This window comes from Pezoporus flaviventris, unplaced genomic scaffold (genome assembly GCF_033815535.1).
Source record: "Pezoporus flaviventris isolate CSIRO_AGI_PZ_B2104156 unplaced genomic scaffold, CSIRO_AGI_Pfla_v1 ptg000031l, whole genome shotgun sequence".
In the NCBI taxonomy this organism is placed as follows: domain Eukaryota; kingdom Metazoa; phylum Chordata; class Aves; order Psittaciformes; family Psittacidae; genus Pezoporus; species Pezoporus flaviventris.
The window spans coordinates 3,537,882-3,560,012 of NW_026892579.1; the positions used below are offsets into that span (position 1 = coordinate 3,537,882).

The 22,131-nt window shown below is 41.3% G+C and overlaps 1 protein-coding gene across 8 annotated transcripts in view; it reads left to right on the plus strand.

Annotated features, from left to right (window-relative positions):
• Positions 1-22,131, plus strand: part of CEP85L (centrosomal protein 85 like) — a 143,104-nt gene that overhangs the window by 22,963 nt on the left and 98,010 nt on the right. For 2 of the 8 annotated variants that reach the window (XM_061460041.1, XM_061460039.1), the window contains exon 1: positions 8,246-8,504. The exons of 1 other annotated variant lie outside the window; for it this stretch is intronic. In XM_061460041.1, the coding sequence (XP_061316025.1) occupies positions 8,456-8,504 (49 nt within the window). In that variant the 5' untranslated portion in view covers positions 8,246-8,455. Of the gene's footprint in view, positions 1-8,245; positions 8,505-9,132; positions 9,247-12,080; positions 12,231-21,980; positions 22,002-22,131 lie in introns of those variants that run through there. 5 more of the 8 variants (XM_061460045.1, XM_061460042.1, XM_061460044.1 and 2 more) reach the window with 4 other exon arrangements.

The window sequence follows — 22,131 nt, forward strand, 5'->3', positions numbered from 1 at the left end:
CTAATCTGCCAATATTTTCATCTGTGTTCATCCAGATTTGAATTAGCAATAGGTCATGTCTTGTTCATGATGGTGACCTTCATGAGCGTTATCTGAAGGAAACAAAATGTTGATAATTCATATGAATTTTAGAACCTTCTTGTGCTTCAGAATTGATGTGTAAATCTTTCAAGGTGAAGCTTTGTTTTAAACATTCAATGTGCCTCATGATGACATGATGAAAAAAAAAACATTTTTTGCAGTGAATTTTTAATGCTTCTCTAGAGGCAGTTTCAGCAACTAAAACACAGCGCAGCAAATGCTAAATATAGACTCAAGTAAAATGGTTGGTAGTTTTTGTTTCACACAGCTCAGGTTTCTTATCTCTGTGCAAGGAAGAATGGTTTACTTAAACTGAAATACATAAGCTCGAGGATATGGAGCACTGATTAGATATTACTGTTTGATTATGTTCTGCTTTTAGAGTTTGTTACATACTTCTGGGGTTTAGATCTTTCAGATTACCTTGGAGGTCTATTAGAGTCACCTTTCAGAGGTCACATTTGCATGCTTTAAACTTCTGTGTTCTTGCATATCAGTAACGTTTGAGAACAGTAACATATAACTGCAGCAAATGTGTTTTGGAATATGCCATCTAATTTATCATTTTTTAAATTAGTTCTTGAGTTCTATCCTTAATACAATGCAAAATACACAGTTTTCTCATGGCTTTAATCCAAATTTTGTGAGCTTATCCTTGCAGCAATTATCTTCAAACAGAGAAGTGAGAGACAAGTAATATTTGCATGTATTTAAAGAGCCTTTATTACAGCTGTCTGCTTCCTTTTCATGTCTTATTTTTTTGTTCTGTCTTTTAACTGCAGTGGCTGTGATAAGTAAAGATCTTGTCATGGTGACTGCTGGGGATGTGTTCCAGCAGGGCCAACATTGTGAAATGCTCATGTAATGTAAGCTCAGTAGTGTCTTTGAGCAAGGGCTTCCATGAATGAACTGACTTCATGGAGCATTTACTGGAGTAGTATACAGATGGGAGTGTTGTGTATGACTGCCCCTTGCACTTTCTTAATGTAATTTGTAACTGTCCATTTCAGCTTCCTGAACTGCTTGTTATGTACTGTTTCAGTTATTTTTTGTTCTTGATTTTCACTTTGGGGATACAGCTAGTTCTGAACAGACTATCTCTTACCATTAATGCATTTCATTTGATACTTACCTTGTGAAGAGATGGCAACCATCCTTCCTTCAGAAGCTAGGGGGGTGTTCCCATGTTCTGGATTGACCTTCTGATGCTTGGCACAGAAAACAGTAACACTAAGAACTAAATTACCGAAGTATAGAGCATATTTGTATTGTACTGCCCTGCATGAACCAGAAAACTAGAATTATGATTCTTCAATTTAATTTTAATTGGTTTAACCATATATTCTTATTTGAGGTATAAGAACGGTACAACAGTGCACTACATGATGTGCAAGTCTTAAACCATGGGATTCCTAAATTGGTGGGACAATACCCAACAATTTAAGCAGCAAAACTTAAACTTCTATGTTTCTTTTATTTATGTACATTTAAAGTTACATGCTCGTTTAGAAGCTCAGTTTCCTGTTTTCTCTGTGACCAAACATCAGGTTGCATATTTACTAAAATGCCTCCCAGATAAACTTCATCACTCAAGCAATATGTTAAAAGTAGAATGCTAGAGAATGATCTTACAGCCAAGCCAGAGTTTCAAAGTTACTTTTAATAAACAATCTTGTCTGTGTTACTTTTAAGTCAAAAGCAAAAACAGTCTAAGGATACTGTGGTGGTTTCATACATATGTCATATACTAACCCTGACATCCCGTGAAACAATTCTGATGGGCACTGTGGTCAGTACAAACTAGTACAGTCCATTTTTTGCATTTCAGTCATTTTCTATTGTCTTGGGTGAACTGGGTTTGTCTAAAAAAGTGTGTGCTAATATATATGTTTATTAGTTTAATGTGAGAATGTTGTTAAAAAGCCTGAGGGATATGAAACACAAGATACAAGCAAATGGTGCTTGGCAGTCTCAGGGATAACAAAACCAGAGAGTTTTCTAAACCTGCCTGTCCTGCACACTGGGAAGTTCCCAGCAGTGCCACAACTGATGGCTGCTGGCCCTCATGTATTGCACAGGGAGCAGGGCTGTTTCTGAAACATCTGCAGGGGGTGTGCTGGGTGGGTCTAAAAGTTTCCCTTTAAACTGGATTTTATTTTAACAGCATAGAATGCCACATCATTTTAGTCATGGATTGCTAAGAGAAAACAGAGTAGTATAGCTTTCAGTAGGATACTGATCCATGATTACAGTATATAGTTGTGAATTATTTTAGAATTGATGTCAGTAATTTTTGTAGAATTGGGAAAAAAATGGGGTGGGGAGCTTCCTGAATTGAATTGTATTTATAGTTAAAAGTATGAAATAAATTTTTCCATCCAACTTTTATATATGGGCATATGACAGCATTGAGCTGACTAAACTGAGCACTGGCATAACTCCACTGACTTTACTGAAATTTCATCCCTTTGCAGCAATACTGGGTTTGGCTCAAAAACAAGTGACCAGATAATTTTCTGACTGGTAATGTTCGTAGCTTGTATTTCTGACTTGGAGTAAACAAACTACATATTTCAGGCTATAAGAAGATAGTGATGGTCACTTGGAAGAAATTTCCATTTCCAAGTATTCAGACAATGTTGCATTGCTGGCTGGTTTGTGCTCTAGTGTGTTTGGCCTTCCTGTATACATTTGTTGTAATTTTGAATTCCGTGTTTCTCGAAAGTTACATAATTCACTGGGAATGTTAGTTGCAAGAGGAAAACAGCATTTACACCTTTCTGGGCTGAGGTAGACATAGAACAGGGATCCTCACTGTATGGTCTGATCCTTTGTTTCAGTGACAGCATACAAGGGGAATGCTTTTTGATTAACCTTCAAAGCAAGTAGGTTTTAAACACGTCAGGCTAAAGGCTGTTTTGTGCTTCTAATATGGCGGTTACTTCACATCTGAGGTGGAGTTTAACCTACATACAGAAGCTTAAAAAAAACTACAAATTATTGTATACCGATATCATTCAGTGCTTTACCCTTCCACACTCGTTTGTGTGTAACATAGAGTCAGACAAGACTGCCTTGAAATAAAAGGCCAACTGTAAAAACTCAAGCATGGCCAGTGGCAGTCAGATAGAAAACCTGAACTACAGCACTGCTGAGGCTTCTTAGGTTTTACCATAAATTTTAGGAAAGTAAAGAAAATGCAAAATGCTCAGTATTTTGATAATCCCGAAATGAAAGGGTTTTGATATAGACATTTTGAAACTGAAGTGTGCCTGCCTGGTCTGATGACTGGTAGCGGTTATTTTGTGCCTTCATTTTCTTAATTTGGTGGGTTTTCTCTGAAGAATACCAACAAATGCTATCAAGCACGAAATTATCATTTTTTATTAAATATTACAAAGAAGTTTCTAATCTGCAACAAGTCCCAGACATGGCCTTCATCAGATGTTTCAATGTCATAATATATGTAAAACATCACCAAGAGGTCTCAGTCCTCTCTCTTAAGAGAATTTACAGCTTGCTATTTCCTTTTGTCTTCAACCTACAGGGAAAAAAAGCATAATAATACTGGGTGCTCCTAAAATCAGATAGTGTGTTCACAGAACATAAAGGTGACTGAAGTGGGATCAAGAACAAGAGAACCACAAAGACTGTAAAAAAGTCATACAATGTGAGTAGGAGAAGCAATTTTTCAAAAACTTTAGCGGAACTCTTTAGTGGAAGCATAATGTCTTGCAAGGAAGCTGGATATGTTAGTGAGTCCCATCAGGGTTAGAGGAAGAGGCTAGCTGCTCTGGTACAGGCACATAAACTTTTCAGGAGCTGACCCTGGAAGGAAAAGGCGTGTTGCCAGCCCATGGGTTTTAATACATTCTCGCTATCTCCTTCCAAAGTATATATATTTCCCCTTCTTTCCCACTGCCTTTGGGAGAGAAGGGTATTCAGAGAAGGGAAGGTAGAACACCAGAACTCAAAAATTTCCCCTTGAGAAAAACATACCTGGGAAATTCCTGGTTCTCTCCATAAGCTGCTGGTTAGATGTCACTGGATCCCACCCCTGCATATATTCTGCTTCCTGTGGTATCAGAGTTGCTGACACAGAGTTGATCTAAATCCCCTAGACTTGTTTTAAAATCATATGACACACAAAAAAGTGTTTGATCTACCCACCTATAAGGAGCCATGTGAAACCTCTGACTCCCAAAGGTCTTCTAGCAATTATGTCAATAATTTTTCAGGTGAAAATCCAATTCTGAAATCTGGAACATTAAGAAGAACCTGAAATTTCAGGGACTGGTAATAAACCATAGCTATGGTAACAACAAGCTGCTTGGTTTGATTTAGTCCCATGGTATAAGCTATTACTGAAAACATGGCACAAAGCGATTCAAATCAGTATCAATTTGTGTTCCTTTGTGAAAGATGTGAGCTTTCATTACCTTGTAGAGTAGGCAAAAAAAACCCATGCTGCATGCACCGCGTTATTTCATGGTACCTGCTTGGCAGCCCTTAGGTGACACAGTTTATTGTTAATGTTGTGCACAATGCACACGATGTACTTTTAGTGGAACATTTCAGTGTTCTGTAGGCCAACCTGCCCCTACCAGAAGGGATGCAGTTTATTAGGGAAGCCAATCTGCTCTTAATTATAGTGCCACCCGATGCTGTTTAGCATCTTGCTTTGTAACATCCATAGTTACTTTTTTTTTTTTTTTCAAAACGGGAGGAATTTCTCAAAGGCTTCTCAAAGGCTTTGCTAGGACACAGTGTTCAACTGGAAAAGTTGTGGGTAGAGGAAAAGGATTTCTGTACTCAGTGAAACAACTCAAGAACTGAGAATTTGTGATTTTAATTTCAAAGTTATTTGCAATATAGATGTGCTTACAGAAATACCACTGTTGCTTTTTTGACAGAATGCACACATGCTTGATTTCTTAATTAGATAGGGGAAATAGTCTGCATTCTCTTAGAACAATGTTTAGCTATTTAACATTTGAAGTTTTTTTTTACTAATCTTTTAATTCTATTAAACGAAAAAGCAAGTGCATAGAATGAATATTGAACACATTTCTGGCTTTATTCACAGAAAAATGCGGTTTTCAGAGGTTATGCTTCCGCTTAATTCTATTTAGAGCATCATGTTTTTACTTGGGAGGAAAAAAAATGTGATTTCTGAACCTGGAAATAGACCACAAGCCCTTGGGTAAGATGTGCTGCAACTGACCTTAATGAGACAGCATCTGCCTAGTGCCAGTGCTTACTTAAACTGTTACTTTCAATTGTTATTTTTCTTCGTTGATTCTGCCAAGAGGGTGGAGTACGTGTCAGAAGAAAGAGGTGAGGAGAAAACTTTTCAGACAATAAGAACTTGAGTCCATTCCTTGTCTGGAGCATCACAGCTCCCAGTAATTACCTGGGGATGTGGGCTGTTTCCACTTAACATTGATTCACGTGTAAAATTACAGGACTTTTCTCTCATACCATTCTTCCCTTCTCTAGGAGTATCAAGACCTTTACACCCCTCTTGAGCAGCGCACAGACTGGAACAGTCCCAGACTCTGGAACACAGACTGCTACACTCCTGATTCTTAACCTAATTTAGTGTAAGGTGTCCCTGCCCACGGCAGGGGGGTTGGAATTAGATGATCTTAAGGTCCTTTCCAACCCTAACTATTCTATGATTCTATGTAAGAGGTGATAAGCCAATGTGACTCATCTTAGTGTAGCTTGGCTGTACTAGGTGCAGCGGGACAAATGGACAGAGAATGGACTGGAGCCAGTTACTACCCACCATCCCTGAACAGTGGAGCCTTGTAGGTGGGACAAGAGGATGAATGTGTCTTTGGTTCTCTCATCTGACCGCTTAAATCTGTTTGGTTTTTTTTCTGCTCTGAGCAGCAGCACTGTCAAAGCACAGATGCCCCAGCAGGGACACCTTAGGAGACATGGTGTTGCTGTCAGAGGTGATTCAGCCACACAGCTTTCATATGCTCTGCCACACTCATCTTGGCTTTTTTACCCATTTGTGTGTTTTGTTTTTTTTTCCTCTGTGGTATTATTCATGAGGAGTTACATAGGAAATTGTAAAGCTTCCATGAACATGTAATACTGAGGTACATAAAAACACTGCAGTGACATTTACTAGGAGATGGAAGAGCTGCTATCACACTCTTTCCAGACATGCCGCTTTCTGGGGTCATGATACGCCTTTAGATGCTTGCAGCTTCATTACAGGGCAGCATCACAAACTCCAGAGCTCAGCAGCTCCTCACCTGCTGCTAAACGGCTTCACCTTCTTGATATCCAGCTTCCTCACAGCTCACCGTGTCCCCGTGTAAATATTCAAAGTGCATATGCTTATCCAACAAACAGTATGCCACAAATGTTACACACAGACAGCTACTTTAAACAGGTCTTGAACTAGCCTGTTTACGTACGTCTTGGTCTTGACTGTTTTGCAATGTACTTTAGCTCTTTCTGTTCTTATATTGATGTTTACCTACCATGCTCTCTCTCACAATCATTGTTCAACATTGAAGCTGACTTCAGGATGGACAGCTTCATTGAGGTGTTATCAACACTAATCTAGATTCCTGGTCTTTTACTGTAAAACAGTAAAATGTAAACTATTATCATTCAAAGGACCTCTAGCAACAGCCTGAAGGTTTTGATGGGATCTCCAGGAGTTTTAGTATTTGTTTTTTTATTCAGGATTTACTAACTTCTAAAAGCCTGTATTTCTACAACTCACCTACAAAACACCTAGTGACAGCTACGCTGCATAGTTAAAACAAGCTGGTGAGGAATGTACATTGTGTCAGGTCTTCAGTGAGCATGTAAGGGCTTTATATGGATAAAAGAGAGGACAACATAACAATGTACAGCATTTCTACTTGCTCATGCAAGTACTTCTGCGGCCTGTCTTTTTACAGAGTACATTCTGAATACCTAGGCATAAATAAAATATGACCTGTGCTGAAACACAACATATAACTTTCCAAGGAGATAAAAGCTATTCTGTGATCATCAGCTACCAATTAAAAATGCATTGGGTCAGCAAGAAGTGTTTGAATACGAATTTATTGATTGTGAAGATTTCCACATGAACACAGAACTGCTCCTGTTTCACCTCACCTCCCTAAGTTGTCATGTCCATCACACTCTGCAATGCACCGCTTTTTGTATCTTGGTGGTGATGGCTTCTGTAATTTTTGTATAGTTACAGTGAAGCTGGAAGCTGTCCAAGTTATTTTCTCCTCTTCGTGTTTTTGTCTGATAATGTGGATTGCTGATTGAGTCAGGGTACACTTGTTCAGAAGTCAGTTTAGAATGGGGACCATTGGGCTGCATTGCAAACAACAGTAACATGAAGGCTGCTATTGCAGAGTATCACTTGAAGTACTTGGACCAAACTCAAAGCCGCTTGTGGTAAGGGGAGGGGGGAGCCTCTTACTGTGTTTGAATTATCGCTGACGGGAGCATTTTGTTTCCAGTTCTGTGGCTGGAGGCCTCCTGATGGCACTGAGGATATTTTGGTGGAACTGATCACTGAAATTAATGTTATGATACTTTTTTCTTTCCACTTCATTTTCTTACTAAAAGAAAGTACTGGTAAATTCTTGCTTTATGAACTCTGTTAAGTCTGTAACCTACTTGCCTTGTGAACCTCAAATGCCATAATTCTGGAGTAAGGCATCTCACTTTTCCTTACCAATTATACCAAATGAAGTGCCTTCCATTAGGCGTTTCCCTGATGACAGTTACACGCCGTTACTAACGGGTCCCTTCCCCGATCCGGCGGGCTGGAGGCTGGGGTCCCGCTGGACAGCCCTGGGGGAGCGCGGACGAGTAAGTGGACAAACCACACCTACAGCCCCACCGGGCCTGAGCGAGGGCCCGTGACCGCCCCACCGCCCACCGTGGGGCCGTGGTCTGGAGGCTGGGCAAGGCTGGGCCGATTAGCCCCCCGCCCCGGCCCCCTCCTCGTGGGCTGGGTTATGTAAGCGGCCTGTCCCCTAGCAGCGGCAGCAGCATTTTGCGGGGCTCCCGCCCCTGTCTCCGCCCCCCTCGAGAGGCAGGCGGTGGCAGCGCAGTAGAGCAAGTTTTGTCTCCTGCCAGGGGGCCGCTGGGTTTCACGGCCCTCAGCCGTCGTGGCCCGACCATGGCTGCGGCGTTTCTGGGGCAGGCAGCAGCCCCCACCGCGCCGGCGGCGCCCCGCTAACCTTCCTCGGCAGCGGGAGCGGCCGCCTCCGCCGGCCATCTGCGCCGGGGCCGCGTGAGAGCGCGCAGCTCCGCACCGCCGCTGCTGCCGCTGCCGAAGAACTGCGCCCCCCCCCTCCTTCCCCCCCCCCCCCCCCCAGCCCGGCGCGGCACCATGTGGGGCGGGTTGCACCCCCAGCTCGGCTTGCGCGGCTACAAGGCGGGTAAGTAGAGCCCCGCGGCCCCGCCGCCTCCCTTGCGTCCCGGCGGGGCGGGAAGGGATGGGACCGAGAGGACGTACAAGGATCCCGTCGCACTGGGGCAACGGCGGTGGCGCGGGCGGGCCGCGCCGTTTCCTCTAGCCGCAGCCCGGCTCCCCTCAGAAACGTGTGAGGAAGCGGCTTCCTCCTCGCACGGGCGGGAAGCGTTACGGCCCCCGCTGGCTCCATGAGGGGGACGTGGCGGTGGGGCCTCCCGGAGAGGGCGCGGGGGCCGGACTGCTGCCGCCGCCGCCCGGGTCCCGGCCGGGAACAGGCCGTCCGTCCGTCCGAGGGTTCGGTGTTTGCTTAGCTGGACCTCGCAGCGGAGGGTAAAAGCTGAGCTTAACCTCTATAATCCGTTTCCTTGTTTGGGTTTTATTTTTCCTCTCTCCGTTTTGTTAGTGTAGCTTTAGGCAGGGGCTGGAAGCGTGCTTTGCTTTATGCGTCTCGTTTTTAAACTGCAATAGATAAAGCCTTTTTTTTTTTTTTTATTCCCTCCCCCTTTTCTGTCTTAGCGTTAATTAGAGCGTAGTTCCTGCAGGTTTGCAGGAAGACATTGAAATGTTATGCTTGGAGTTAGGTTGTTACTGAGGAGACATGGATCTGTAAGCGAGGGGCTGATCCCTGCCGTAAAGGCTCTGTCAGAACTGCCAGAGGAGAACTGGTGGATTGATTGCACAACAGCATGAGCATTACTTTTAGGAGGGTAAGACTGGGTACCAATTGTCTGGGATGCCCTGTTGAGGATTTGGAAATGTTGTTATCTGCATCACCTGCTTTTACTCTGGCAGAGTTCTTTCCTGCAGATACTTTGTGGTATTTTAACTTACTGAAGCTAATCGATCACTGGTGAAGGTCTGTGGTTTGGCTTGTTGTTACAAGTTCAAAGTAGTGCTGTTGGAGTAATACCCTTTTTTTCCTTAAGAAATTTGGATTCATGTTTTAATTTTGGGATTACAAAAGAGGCTGTTTTATGCTTGTACAGTTCACTTATTTAAATGGCAGGATTGTTTTGCTTTCAGCTAACAGGGTTTTTCTTGCAAATACAAGAGCTGCTAAGACGTTCTCAGCAGCTGCCTGAATCTCTACAAGTAGTCTAATGTTTCGTCCCTTTAATGTGAAAGACGACGTTGTTCCTTTTTGTCTGTACTATTGTGAATTCCTATGTATAACACGTTTGCCTTGTTGAAGTGTTTCTTGTTGGGGTTTTTAATTGTTTTGTTCTGTTATTTTTTCAGTGCTTCCACAAAAGAATGGAGTGACATTATCTTTGTGCACCAGCTTGCAGAGATGCTGGGTGTTCTGAACATTAGGTGCAGAGATTTCAGTTAATTTGGTGTAAGCTGCAGCAATTCAGGGTGCTCTAGTTCTCGATTATTTGTGTCTGGGGCAGGAATATCAGAAGTGTTGTATCACAAGTGTGCACTGGCACTAGCTTCAAACTGTTGAAAAGATTGTTGGTGTTCATTTTTCATTTGTTTCAGAAAACTTTGGATTGTGGCATTCATGACACATCCCTTTTGCTTGGGATGAAATAAAGGGGGTTAGTACCATGCTGAATTTGTCAGCAATTCTGGTCAGTTATTGGATAGATGTTTCGCTTGGGTTTGTTTGTCAGAATTGTCTTTAAGATTTGAGAATTAATTTTGGGTATTGCTTTTCTTTCCTCCCCCATAATCTTTCTTTTAAATACTCAGGGTTAATATGAAGTTCAACACTTTATCTGTAACCAGTAGAAGTGTAAAGTAGCAAAATTTGGAGAAATATCTCAGAGATAAAACGGAGTAACAGAAGGTGGTGGTTAATTAGAAAGCAAGTAGATAAATGTTTAGGCTTGAGATATGATCTGTGCATTATAATTTCCAACATATATTTCAGTCCCTTCCTTCATCAGCCTTACTTTGAAAGAGTCAAGAAGCTGTTTCAAGAGGTCCATAATCCCTCTAAAGAAGAGGAAGTTAATTAGCTCCATGCAGGTTTTTAATGAAGGGATGATGGCTACTAAGATCTTGGCTGTTACATTATTGCTGGATTAGGTTTTTGGTGTGGTTTTCTTTTTTTTCTTCTGTAAGAGGAAGCTGTCCATGGGAAAAGTATTTTGTTGCAGAACGGTAGCCTCTTAGTAGAAGGCAGAAGTTTAGGCATTTATTTTTCAAGATGAAGGAAGTCTTAATTTGCCAAGATAAGTTTCATTCTTTAACGGCAACTACTTGCTATGGATTCTGATTGTCTTTTAAATATTGGCATGGGAGCATAACAGTTAGTGACTTGTTAATTCTTATTAAGCTGTGTTTATTACCAAAAGGCATTCTGTTTTGCTAGTTGTGTTCTAGTTGTCTATGGATATGGGTATCTAGAAGTCCTATGTTTTGTTGAAAATCTTGCAATCCCCTTACAAACCTAGGTGTCTACTGAAGAGTTACTAGATTTTCAGTAACAGATGCAGATTAATTCTGATTTTCTTAAAGTTTCTTAAAAGGTAATAAGCAGGAACACTTTTTAGGGAGTATTTGTGGCCTTCATTTTTATTCCTTCCTGACATTTCCAAATTGTTTGTTCTTTTCTATTCAATAGGAGTGCTTTCTCTGGGGGGAAAAAAAAAAACAAAACAAAACTAAACCCCAAGATAAGTCTTGTTTGAATCCTGCAGCGATTTAATGACTTATTTTGCAGGGGCAGCAAACTTTATTAGTAAGTTCAGCTTTTTACAGTCTAAGTATCTGTTCCAGAAAACTAAATTGCTGGTTTTGGAATGTATACGATTGACTTAGTCTTTCAGTCATTTTGTACATAAATGGTTTATAAAAACCTTGCAGCATAGTTTATACCTCTGTAAAGACAACAGCTGCTCACTGCGCTACAGGAATTTAAATAACTGCAGTGAAGGGCATACAGCATGTAAGTCCCTTTGCTTATTCACCTAGACCATCATTTAAGATGCACAGTTGGCTAATGACTTTTTTAAGACTATGAAAGTGTTCACCTAGATGTGTTGTCCCTCTAGGGCATGCAGTCATCCATTCAGGCTGTATGTGTCAAATGAATGCCTGGGGAAAGTGAAACAAACATGCTTTAAAATGGAATAACAAATATTACTTTCAGTAAACTGTACCACCTTCAGTCAAGCTTCTCTCCACCATCCAGTGTTAGCAATAGTTGGCTACTACTGAAATTTGGCTGGTAATAGATGTTTAGGTGACAAAAGTCAGAAGTGGTGAAAACTAGAAGTAAGGTGCTCAAAATGATGTGATTGACATTCCATAAAAATAGCCTGTATCCCTCTGCTCCTAGAGCCCTTGCAATGTGATTTGTTCCTCTGGCAAATCCCAGAAGACCCCTGTCTTCTCATACTTAACCCTTGTTAGCAGTGAACACGGCACATATGGATCTGAAGGGTTCTGTAATGGTGTCACAGTCAAAGTGCTAGCAACAGTAAGATCACAACACACTGTAAGGCCCACAGGATGCTGCCTCCTTTGAGTACCCATAGGCTGGATGTGCAGCTTCACAGCACAGGTGGGGAGGTGGGGCTGATGACACACTTCTTCATCCTTTGGGGTGGAGGAGGACAGAAATCCAGTGGTTTTATCTGTAACAAGGTTTATTGGTCTGCTGTTGGTCTGCAGCAGGGAATGTGCTAGCTCTTGGGACATCTTGAGAAGGCAGGTTTATATTTTCAGGCTAGGCAAGGTAAAAAATGGTGAGTTAGTTACCCTTACCAAGGGTAGACTTCAAATTGCTTGCCAGTTACAAGTGTGTGTGTGTATGTATATGTATGCACACTTATGTATATGGTGCACAATGAAGATTGATTGCCTGAGCCTAAAAATCTTGCATCTGCAAGACTGGCTGCTGGAGTGTCCTTTGCTATCTTCCGCAGATCACAGTGATGTGAATGACATTCTGTGTTTTAGTGCTAGTGAGCAGGAGTTAATTACTTCTCTTCAAAAGCCATGCCTATTTTTCCCCCCGCCCCTTCCCTCCAGGCAGCTCACTTTTATGGGCATAATATCCACTCTTTTTAATGCATATAAAAGATGAATGCCTTAATTGCTTATCAAGAAAAGTGTGGTAGATGTAAGAGTGTGTTAAATTGTTGGTCTTAGAGGTTATCAATTGTTCTGATCTCTTGTATGTTAAACATTTGCTGACTGAGTATAGACATGTGGTTTTGGTAATTTTGTGCTTGTAAAACTTTTTAATTAAAAGGAAGTAGTAAGTTTAATGATTTTTGAGAACAATGCTTTGATTTTAAGCGGGGTGCAGAAAAAGTACATAGTAAAAAGCAGTCTGAGCCATTGTGTGCAGTAGTGAATAGTGGTGAAAGATGTGCTAGTTAGGGTAAGAGCACCTGGAGTTTCTCCAAAGAACACCTAGGATTTATGTCCAGCAAATATTGCTTATTAAGGTTGCAAATTATTTATGCTCAGATTTTAACCACACATTTAATACTTGTTAAGAACCCCTGTGTTTCAAAATACGGAGAAGTTGCCAAACATATCAATAATGCATGGTGGTAAGAATAACTGAAAGCCTCCTAAATCAAACAGATCTTGCATAACTTGAGGTTGTAGCCAGAGGTGATTATCTATCATTGTTGGAAGTGGAGCCTGTTTGTTATAGACAGGTTAGTTAAGGAAAAGAGGGATGGTACTACATTTGTTCAGTATAAACTTTGCCTTTTGTATTCTTTGGACGCTTGTTCTTGTCATATAACTTGCCTGTGGTTTAAGAGTTGAAGAGTTAAACTAACAGCCAAAAAATAGCCAGCATGGGAATTGACAAAGTGCTGACTTGGTTGTAGTTGTTAGTAGTCTCTCAGATGCCCAAATGTGTCTTGAAATTGTACACTGACAATAAAACAGTCTCGTTGCGTTTGCGATTAGCTTTAAAACATGTTCAGTGTATTTGCTGTGTGATTCAAAAAGGGTCTTTTTCCAGCTGACTGATGCAGTGGGTTAACCTTGGCTGGCTACCAAATGCCCACCCAGCCGCTTGTTGCCCCTCAGCAAGACTGTAGAGAAAATAAGGTGGAAAAGAGATGAAGAAAGGGAGATGATTTACCAGATACTGTCATGGGCAAAGCAGACTTGATCCTCTGGTCCGCCCATGGCAGCTCCTCTCTGCTCCTTCCTCTATGCTGTTCCCCTGCTCCAGCCTTGTCTCTCTAGGGGCTGACAGGGAATCTTGGCTCAGGTGCCCATAGCTCCTTCTCCTCTCCTGCTCTCACATCTGGGCTTGCAGGCCTGTTTCTCATACTTCCCCCCCATCATTGCTCCCAGGCAGTGTTTCAGTGTACTGAAGTGTAATAAGGTTCTGGTTTCTGTCTTGGGCTCCCACATGAGAGTTTTCTTGCTGACTACTGCAACTTGAGGTTCTAAATGTGATACATGCGACACTGCAGATCAGCTTCAGAGGCTCAGGTGGATAGCTGGGGAACAGGAGGAGGACATGCAGCTGAGAATAACTTGTGTAAATATACTCACAAGTGTGCTTAGGTTTGTGTTAGTCCTGATGCATCTTCCCTCATGTGCCCTGAAACTGCTGACCCCTGTGGAATCACCCCTGAGCATGTGAGCTTTCCCTGGGCACTGTTCTCTGCAGCATCTGGCTTGGTTGCCTGTGCTTGAACATCCTATTGATTGCACAGCTTTGCTCAAGTGACCTTCTTCTCTGCGGCCAGGCATCCTGTAAGTGGCACTGCATCTTTCTCTCCTTGTTTTCCTTGGGTTCTTTTCTGTTTTTTTGAGACTCGGATGGCCCTCTGTAAAAGAAAGGCAAGTACTGAGATTTTATTGGGTTTTTTTTCTTTTTTCTTTCAAGGTATTGATAGTCCCTAAAATGTGGAAGGATGTGACAGGGAAACTCTCCCTTCAGGCAGAAGGGAAGAGCTTATGTGGGTGGGTTGCAGGGCATGATTTCATTTCGTGGTGAAGACTATCTAGTGGATAGTTACTCCCACCCTTCTGAGTACCCCTGTTCACTTATCCTTATCAATTCCCATGGGCTCACTCTAGCACTTGCTCAGCCTTATGGCAAGCTAATTGAGGATGCTTGTCCAGGAGAATACTAATGTTAAATAAATACTGAAGAAGAGATTTACAGGTGCCTGACCCTGGTGTGAGACACTGCTGCAGGAAAGTGTTGGGTGGGTGCGGAATACCTGGAGTCAAATGGGCTGACTCTTCAGCTATCTCCTGGATAGTGGAAAAATCTGGTGGAATCTTGCTTTACCACTCCTGATGACATCAGGAAGTATATAGCTAATCCACAGACGTACTGTGAAGGCCAAGGAAGATTAAGAGAGAGGATCAGGAAAAAGTGACATTAATTCCATTGGACAGTGTAGCTTCCACCAATTAGTGGCCTTGCGTACAGGTTTAAACAGGTCCAGAGTAATGGGTAATGACTGGAGAGGTAGGAGGAGACTATCTCAGTCTTGCTGAAGAAGAGCGGTGCCAGTAGTGTCAAGGAGAAGTCATGCTTTATTCATTAAAGTACCTGAAGTAGACTTACCAAACGTGAGTAGAAAAGCAAATGATGACTTCTTAATATGTTAAGAGACCTTTGATGTAGTACTTGGACAAGAAATGTCTTGAATCATCCTGGAGTCACATCTGAGATTCCTTATAAGGTATACTTATGTTTTTAATGTCTGCTTTATTCCTTTTGTAGCATAGTTTCCAGATGGTGTGAAAAGTGGCTTTTTCAAATGTTTCTGAATAAATAAGGCTTTTTTTTTTAGGCATTTTTTTTTCAGTATTTCTTTAAAAGATGGTATTTTCTCTCCTGAATGCCTGCTGTACAGCAAAGCTATTTATAAGTTTTGGCAATTCTTTGGAGATGTTCTTATAATTGAAAATTAATGCTTTGTATCAAAGTTTAGTGACCAGCACAGAGCAAAAGCCCCATGGTTCTGTGGGTAGTAAGAAAACAAAGTGGGAGTATAGTGACCCAGCTAGAGGCACTAAAAGGCATTGAAAATACTATTAGTTAAACCTTTATCACTCTAGCAAAAGAGATTTCACAGAAAACAAAGCCAACATTTGCAATCTCAACATCTTTCTGTTCACTTAATCATCTGAAATACCAAACTGATGCAACAAGGGCTTTGTGTGGTCAGTGGAATTATTGTAATGCCAAGTTTTGGTTTAAAACTGATGTAGGTGTGCTGATGGAAACACAAGAAGTACTGGTTTGAACTGGGAGTATCCTAGGTAGGGTTGGTGGTGTACAGTGTGAGGGATTTTTTTTTCTTCTTTCTTTAAGCTATTGCTCTCTCTTTTTAAATTCCAGAGTACTGTCTTTCCTTATATTGAATATGCGTGAGCTGAAGCTGAGGTTAGGGAGAAGTTGTCCTGTGACATGTGCACTGAAAGACCGTAAGAAAAATCCCCATACGACTTGAGTGAAGCCACTTAACCCAAACGTAACAATATGGGAACTCCCTTACATGATGTGCATACTTCTGTTTGTTAGCATGTACTCAAACTATAGTCTGGGTGCTCAGTCTCTGGTGCATCTGTATTAAAGTAGGTTCTGTTTTGTGTAATAATGCACATTAGACCTCTGAAAAATGGTGGAAAAAATTCTGTCATTGTTATACATGAGCGAAATATTTCGGTGATTATTTTTTTTGTGTGTGTGTGATGTTTGTCTTCATTTATTTTAGCATCAAGGATGTCTTCAGATCTGATACCTGATTACAAGGAGGGGAGAAATCATGTACTTTGAAATAAAAAAGACTGCTAGACTCCTTTATTTGATCCACTTTGGTACATGTGGGAACTGCTTAAACAATGTAGAATTTTTTGATGCATTCTAGCAGCTATGATTACTTCATTTTCCCCCATGCTTAGGGGAGCTTGAATTAACTCTTTAAAAAGAAAGAGGGAGGACAGAGGTAATTGTGTAAGAAAAAATGTTGGAATGAGAGAGTTTGGAGGGAAAAAAAACACAACTTACCAGGTTTTGAATACCAGTAAAACGTAACTGCAAGAAGGGCTATAAACCTAGATGGTAATCTGTGAATATTAGCTTTTTTTTTTTTGGTAGGAGGATTCAGCTGGTCACCTACAGGTACACAGCTTTTTAACAGACTAGGAACTGACTGCATGTCCTCAGGGCCTGCTGTTTGAAGTTTATATTATCTTTAAGCATAACTTAATATATTTATTTTCCTAGAGGTTCACCTCCTCATATTGTAAGTGATAAACTTTCCAAGTTTAAAAGGTAGCCTTCTTCTCTGCAGTTACTCTATGGAAGTGAATGGAAACTAAGAATATATTTTTGTGTTTCTGTGGGGTGAATAGTACATTGACTCCAAAGACAAACAGGCAAGCCAGCATAGCAGGCATGAGGTAATATATGTAGTCTGCATGCCAAATGTGAAATAATAAACATCTGCAGTTTGTATTTTGAAGTTCTGTTTTATGCAAATGCTCTGTCTGGAAGCAGAAAGCTCACAGGAGTGCCATCAACAATTGGACTGAATGCCTGGTCTTGCTTCTGTCAGTGATGCAATAAAGGCAGACTTCTTTCTTTCCTGACAAGGGTAGGTATTTCATTGTTAGCCTGACATTAAATAACTACAGCGAAGTTCTGTCTTGTATAAAAATTGTGAAGTGTGTTACAGATTTGAGTTTGTTTTGCATACTTTGTAGAATGGAGATCAGGAAAGTGAGTCCATTATTAGATATTGTGTCAGTCTGAGGATTTTGCTACTTACTTAGCTAGCAGAATGCTGTGTTGAACAGATTTTGTTCTCTGCAGCAAAGCCAGCAGAGATTTATGCCTATCTCACTCCAGTTTAGAATCTGCCTTAATGTGTGATTTGGCAGTAGGGATAAGCCTAGTTACTAGCTGGTTGCTGCTAGGCATCAGAAGTATGCCTGTATGTTCCCACTCCCTCCTTGGCAATGCTTCTAGTCTGACCCCTTGCTGAGCCAGTTTAAGAAATCAAATTAGCAGATAACCATTCTTGCAAGCGGGAACAGTTTGTTCCTGAACTGCTTTCTGTGAGGACTGGAGTGGCAGGGCTTATGCTGGGGAGGCAGCAGTGAGTATGTGTCTGAGAGGGGTGACCAGCCTCTGCATAGCAGCTGACCACTAGATCTGATTAGCTCTAATGTCAAATAGCATTCTCAACTCAAACCCATTTTAGCTGGGGGTGTTAGGTAGCTAGCTGGACTCTGATGGAAAGACAGAGCTGGGCACCTCTTACTTTCTATGGGCTTGGGGGTGGGGGTTGAGAGAGAGCAAGCTAGCTGATTATGTCCTCAACTGCCATGGCAAGGTTTTCTAAAGCTCATCTGTCAAACTGATGTATTTATTCTTCTTAGCTCTCCTTCTCCCATTCTTCCTTGCATGAGAAACCTTGTAACTTGTTGTAAAGTTGTAAGAAATTGCAACTTACGAAAGTTCACACTGAAGTAGTGTTTTGTATGGAAAACAAAGGTTTTATACCTATAATTATCATGGAGAGAAATGATATATTTAGCCACTTCTGGGGGATGTGGAACCAAAATAGTTTAACTGTTATTAGGAAATTGCAGAGGCAAAAGAAGTCTGAGGTTTTGTGACACTATTTACTTAAAATTTATCATTGTGAAGAAGTTGGAGCAGAAGTTTATATTCCTTAAAATAAGACCATAGTCGGGTTCATCTAATTGATACTGCCAATGAGGCATATGTTTACTTAGAGGATTGTATTTTTAGGAATTTCCTCTTCGGGTTTCTCTTCTTTTTTTCTCCTCTAATGTTTCAAGATTTTTCCCCTCCCCATAAGTGAATTCTTTGTATGGCCTTTGTATACCAGGCAGTATGTTACCAGGCTGTATAAATAAAAATATTGGTCTGTCTTAATATTCTTCTGCTTAAACTCTTGCATGCCTTTTCTTCTTTCATTGCCTCTCTATATCTGAACATTTTTATCTTTCTTCATATTTAGGATTTCTCTAATCAGTTTCCAACTGAAAAATGAAGAGAACTTAGTTAACTAGCTTGCAGGCTCTGTCAAGATAGCATGCTAATAAAGGATGAGAGTCCTCTGGATGAATCATACTTTAGCTATCTGATGCTATAAAGTGCAATTGAGAAACTGAAATGTAAAAATTCAGTAGTTAGGGCTGTCATTTCATCCCAGTTTGCCCTGCTCCTGTTTGCACTGTGATTAAGCTGTATCATCCACCTACTCTGCTGCATTCATGTGAGACGAGGGACTAGGACCTTCTGGTATGTCAGTTCATGGCCATCTGCTAGAACTTCCTGAAATTTCACCACCTCCAGAGTGTTTGTTGAAAAGGGCCCCAAAACTGTTACCTGGCTGCCTTCCTTAAAGCACCAGAAACCCTCTCTTACCAGTGTACTGCTCATCTCAGCAGAGAAGACGTTGCATTGTAAACCTGGAACTTGTGTTGGGCATGTGTATTAAGTTGCAACTTGTTTTGCAGGAGGATCACAGGGATGGAATGCATCTAGCAAATGTCTGTCTAGGTGTTAGGGTTGGATGCCAGTTCTTTAGCATTATTTCAGGAGTATTTATTTGATCATGTAAGTGTTTTTTTTTTTTTTTGTCTGTGTCTGCAAGGAACATTCATGTGCCTGGTTCTTTTTATTCAGTCAGGATATCAGATTGAATGAATCCAGCTAAAGTTTTTGCCTCACCTTCTGTTGAAGGAGCTTGCTGTTGCACCATTCCATCAGCTGACCATCACCTTTTTTTTAAAAAGAACCCTGCTATATAAATATGTTGGTGTGACATCTACTTTTTGGAAAGGATGTTTTGCGTTTTAAGTTCCCCTGCCTCCATTTCCTTTTCTCACTATTTGTGTCATCTTTCTGCAGTTGAAAAAAAAAAAAGCTTAATTATCAGCAAAGAATTGTTGTGCATGAAACATGCATCAAAGTAAGGTTTTATTTAATCTTTCAGCAGTAATGATCTCGCAGCTATGATTAGTAAACCTAAAATGGTTTTCCAGCTAAAGTATGTTTACTGCTACAATATGGCAAATAGTTTGCTGAGAGACCGTTTGTGGGTTTGTTTGTAGACTCTTCCCTTTTGAAGAGATTATGGTTATTTAGCCAGATTGGAGAGGGAGAGAGTGCAGAAGAGAGGCTGAAAAACCTTGAAGGATTTGTTTGGGGGCTGGGGAAGGGAGAAATTGCAACTGCAAAAGCTCAGCAGCATCAGGGGACTGCATGAGTAGGCATGGGGGAATCGATTTAAAGTGAGTTGTCTTCTTTCAAAACACTATTGTAGGATCTGCTAGCGTAACTAGTAGGGGTTTTGGTAAAGCTGTTGATGGTGAGGCTGAGCCAAGTAACTTTGGCAGTGCAGGTTGAAAGGACTTTTTCCTTGGAAAGAGCCTCAGGCAGTCTTCAATGCCATTGTGGCATGAAATATTATTGTACAGCCTGGTCATATCTTTGGGCTGGAATGAGCTTTGCATAGTTGTCAGGTTTGTTAGTAGCAGCATCATTTGACTGTATAAATTTACACTAGCTGTCACGGGTGATTCACTTCTGGTCACAATTTATGTCAAAATCATGGTGTGACTGTCAGGATACTTAAGTTAGGATGTATCTGCTGTGAAACCCACTTTTGCTATTGCTTTTCATTCAGTGTCTAGGTAAAATAACAGTATCATAGCTGTCACTTAAAATAATACTTCGCACCTGAAAGCATGTTAGAGGTATTTTGGGAACCAAATATAAAGACAGTGGTGTCTATTATTTTTGTATGTCATGTGGGATCTGTGCATGCCACTGAAATTAGAGTGGTAATGATTCAGAATTAACTATGTGCCTTTCTGCCAGCAGTAGCTGACAGCAAAACATTATTTTCTGTAATACACAGAAAAAGATACATGTTTTTGTGGAGTGAATTTCAACTACTGTTCTCTTTTAATAAGTAATCTACTTCCTGCACTTTACATACATAATTGTTAACTGGTCTGTTTTAAATACCTAGGCTGGAAACACAGCACTATGCCAATATACTTAACTGGCCACATCCAAGGACACAGTCAACTGTTTGTATAAACAAGGCTCCTCCTGAGATTTAAGATCTTGGATGTATTTTATTTGTCATTTTTGTCATTGAAAGTTACAGCCAGATACAATGAAACTTCTTTCTTTTCTATTAAGTCCCTTGAAGGGTAGATTTTCCTGACCCAGTAAGGAATGATCCTAGTCAGATGGCAGTATACAGTTGATCAGCACAAATATCTATCAGAAATCTTTGCTTTTCTTGCCCCACTCTGTGTTTTGGGCAGATGGACAATAGCTGTTGATTGGCAGATTTGAGGTTAGAGCCGCAGGGTACAGCAGGTGTGCTAGCTGAGCGGTGTAGGGGCTCCTGTGTATCTTTTCACGCTTGATTCTTTTAGTGTAGGCTGCTTGCTCTGTGAAAGTCTGTATATTTACAGAGAGCCGTTGAAAAGGAGATCGGGGAGCATAGAACAGGGTGCACAGCTATTGGTGATATTTCAGGATTTAGCTTGGGTGGGCAGTTTCAAATAATGAAACTAGTAAATGAATTATTAAATAATGACTTGGACTAATGGGGTCTATCAGGTCTTGTTTTATGGGTTAAGTTTCCTCACTGCAGTTTGTGTAATTGTCTTCCCTCAGCAATGGAGAAGGGGGTTTGCTCTCTGGCAATACGAATTTTGTACATATGACTTACTGTTGGGTGGTAATTATTGAGTCCATTTCTTCTGTCTTGTTGCTTTTAGTTGGCCTTTTGGCCTGTTACAAGAGTGGGTTCAGTTAGCTTTGAAAAGCTTGTTTTCATGTAGACAGTTTATTTTTGTAATGGCTTTTGTGAAAAATCACCATTATGTCTGCAAGGTAAAGCTGTGCGGATGCACAATGAAACATTAAAAGTTGTAGACTCCTCAGATATGCCTTTAGCTATCTAAAAAAACCAAACCAACCAAACCCCAAAACATCCAGCCATAAACCCCCAACCAGCAAAGCAGCATGTTTAACATCAGGGCTTCTATAGGAGGCAAGGAGAAAAGTGTGTCTTGAGGTGATTGTATGCAACCATGTTCTGATGGCATGTCTAAAATAGGCCAAAAAGCACGTACTGTTTATCTGTTTATATCTGAAACCAGTTCTCTCTCTTGGGACATATCCCTTTTAAATGCAGAGGCCACTCCTGAGCAGTAGAAGCCCAGTAAGGAAGAAAATTGGGCCATTTCACCCCATCCCAGCCCCCCTCCATGCCTCTGTGTACAGGATGGCTTTGAGGGAAAGGTGTGATCCTAGTGACATCACCGTAGGTGTGCTCCTGCTGCACACAACCAGCTGTGGATTACAAGGGGCAGTGAGAGGGGGCACCTGAGTGAAGAGACCCTTCTGGAGGCCAGAGACTTGAGTATTTCCTTGGGGAGCCAGGTGGGATCTGGCAGGCCTGTGCTGAGCCAAAGCTAACAAACTCTTGATGGCCTCATGGTGACCTGTGTAGCTATGGATGTGTACCAGCACTTACCTCGTCAGGCCTGCCAGCTTAGGAATCAATGTTCATGAGTTAACTCTGAAATGCTGAGATGTGCCTGAGTGCAAAGTTGCTTCAGGTAGTGTT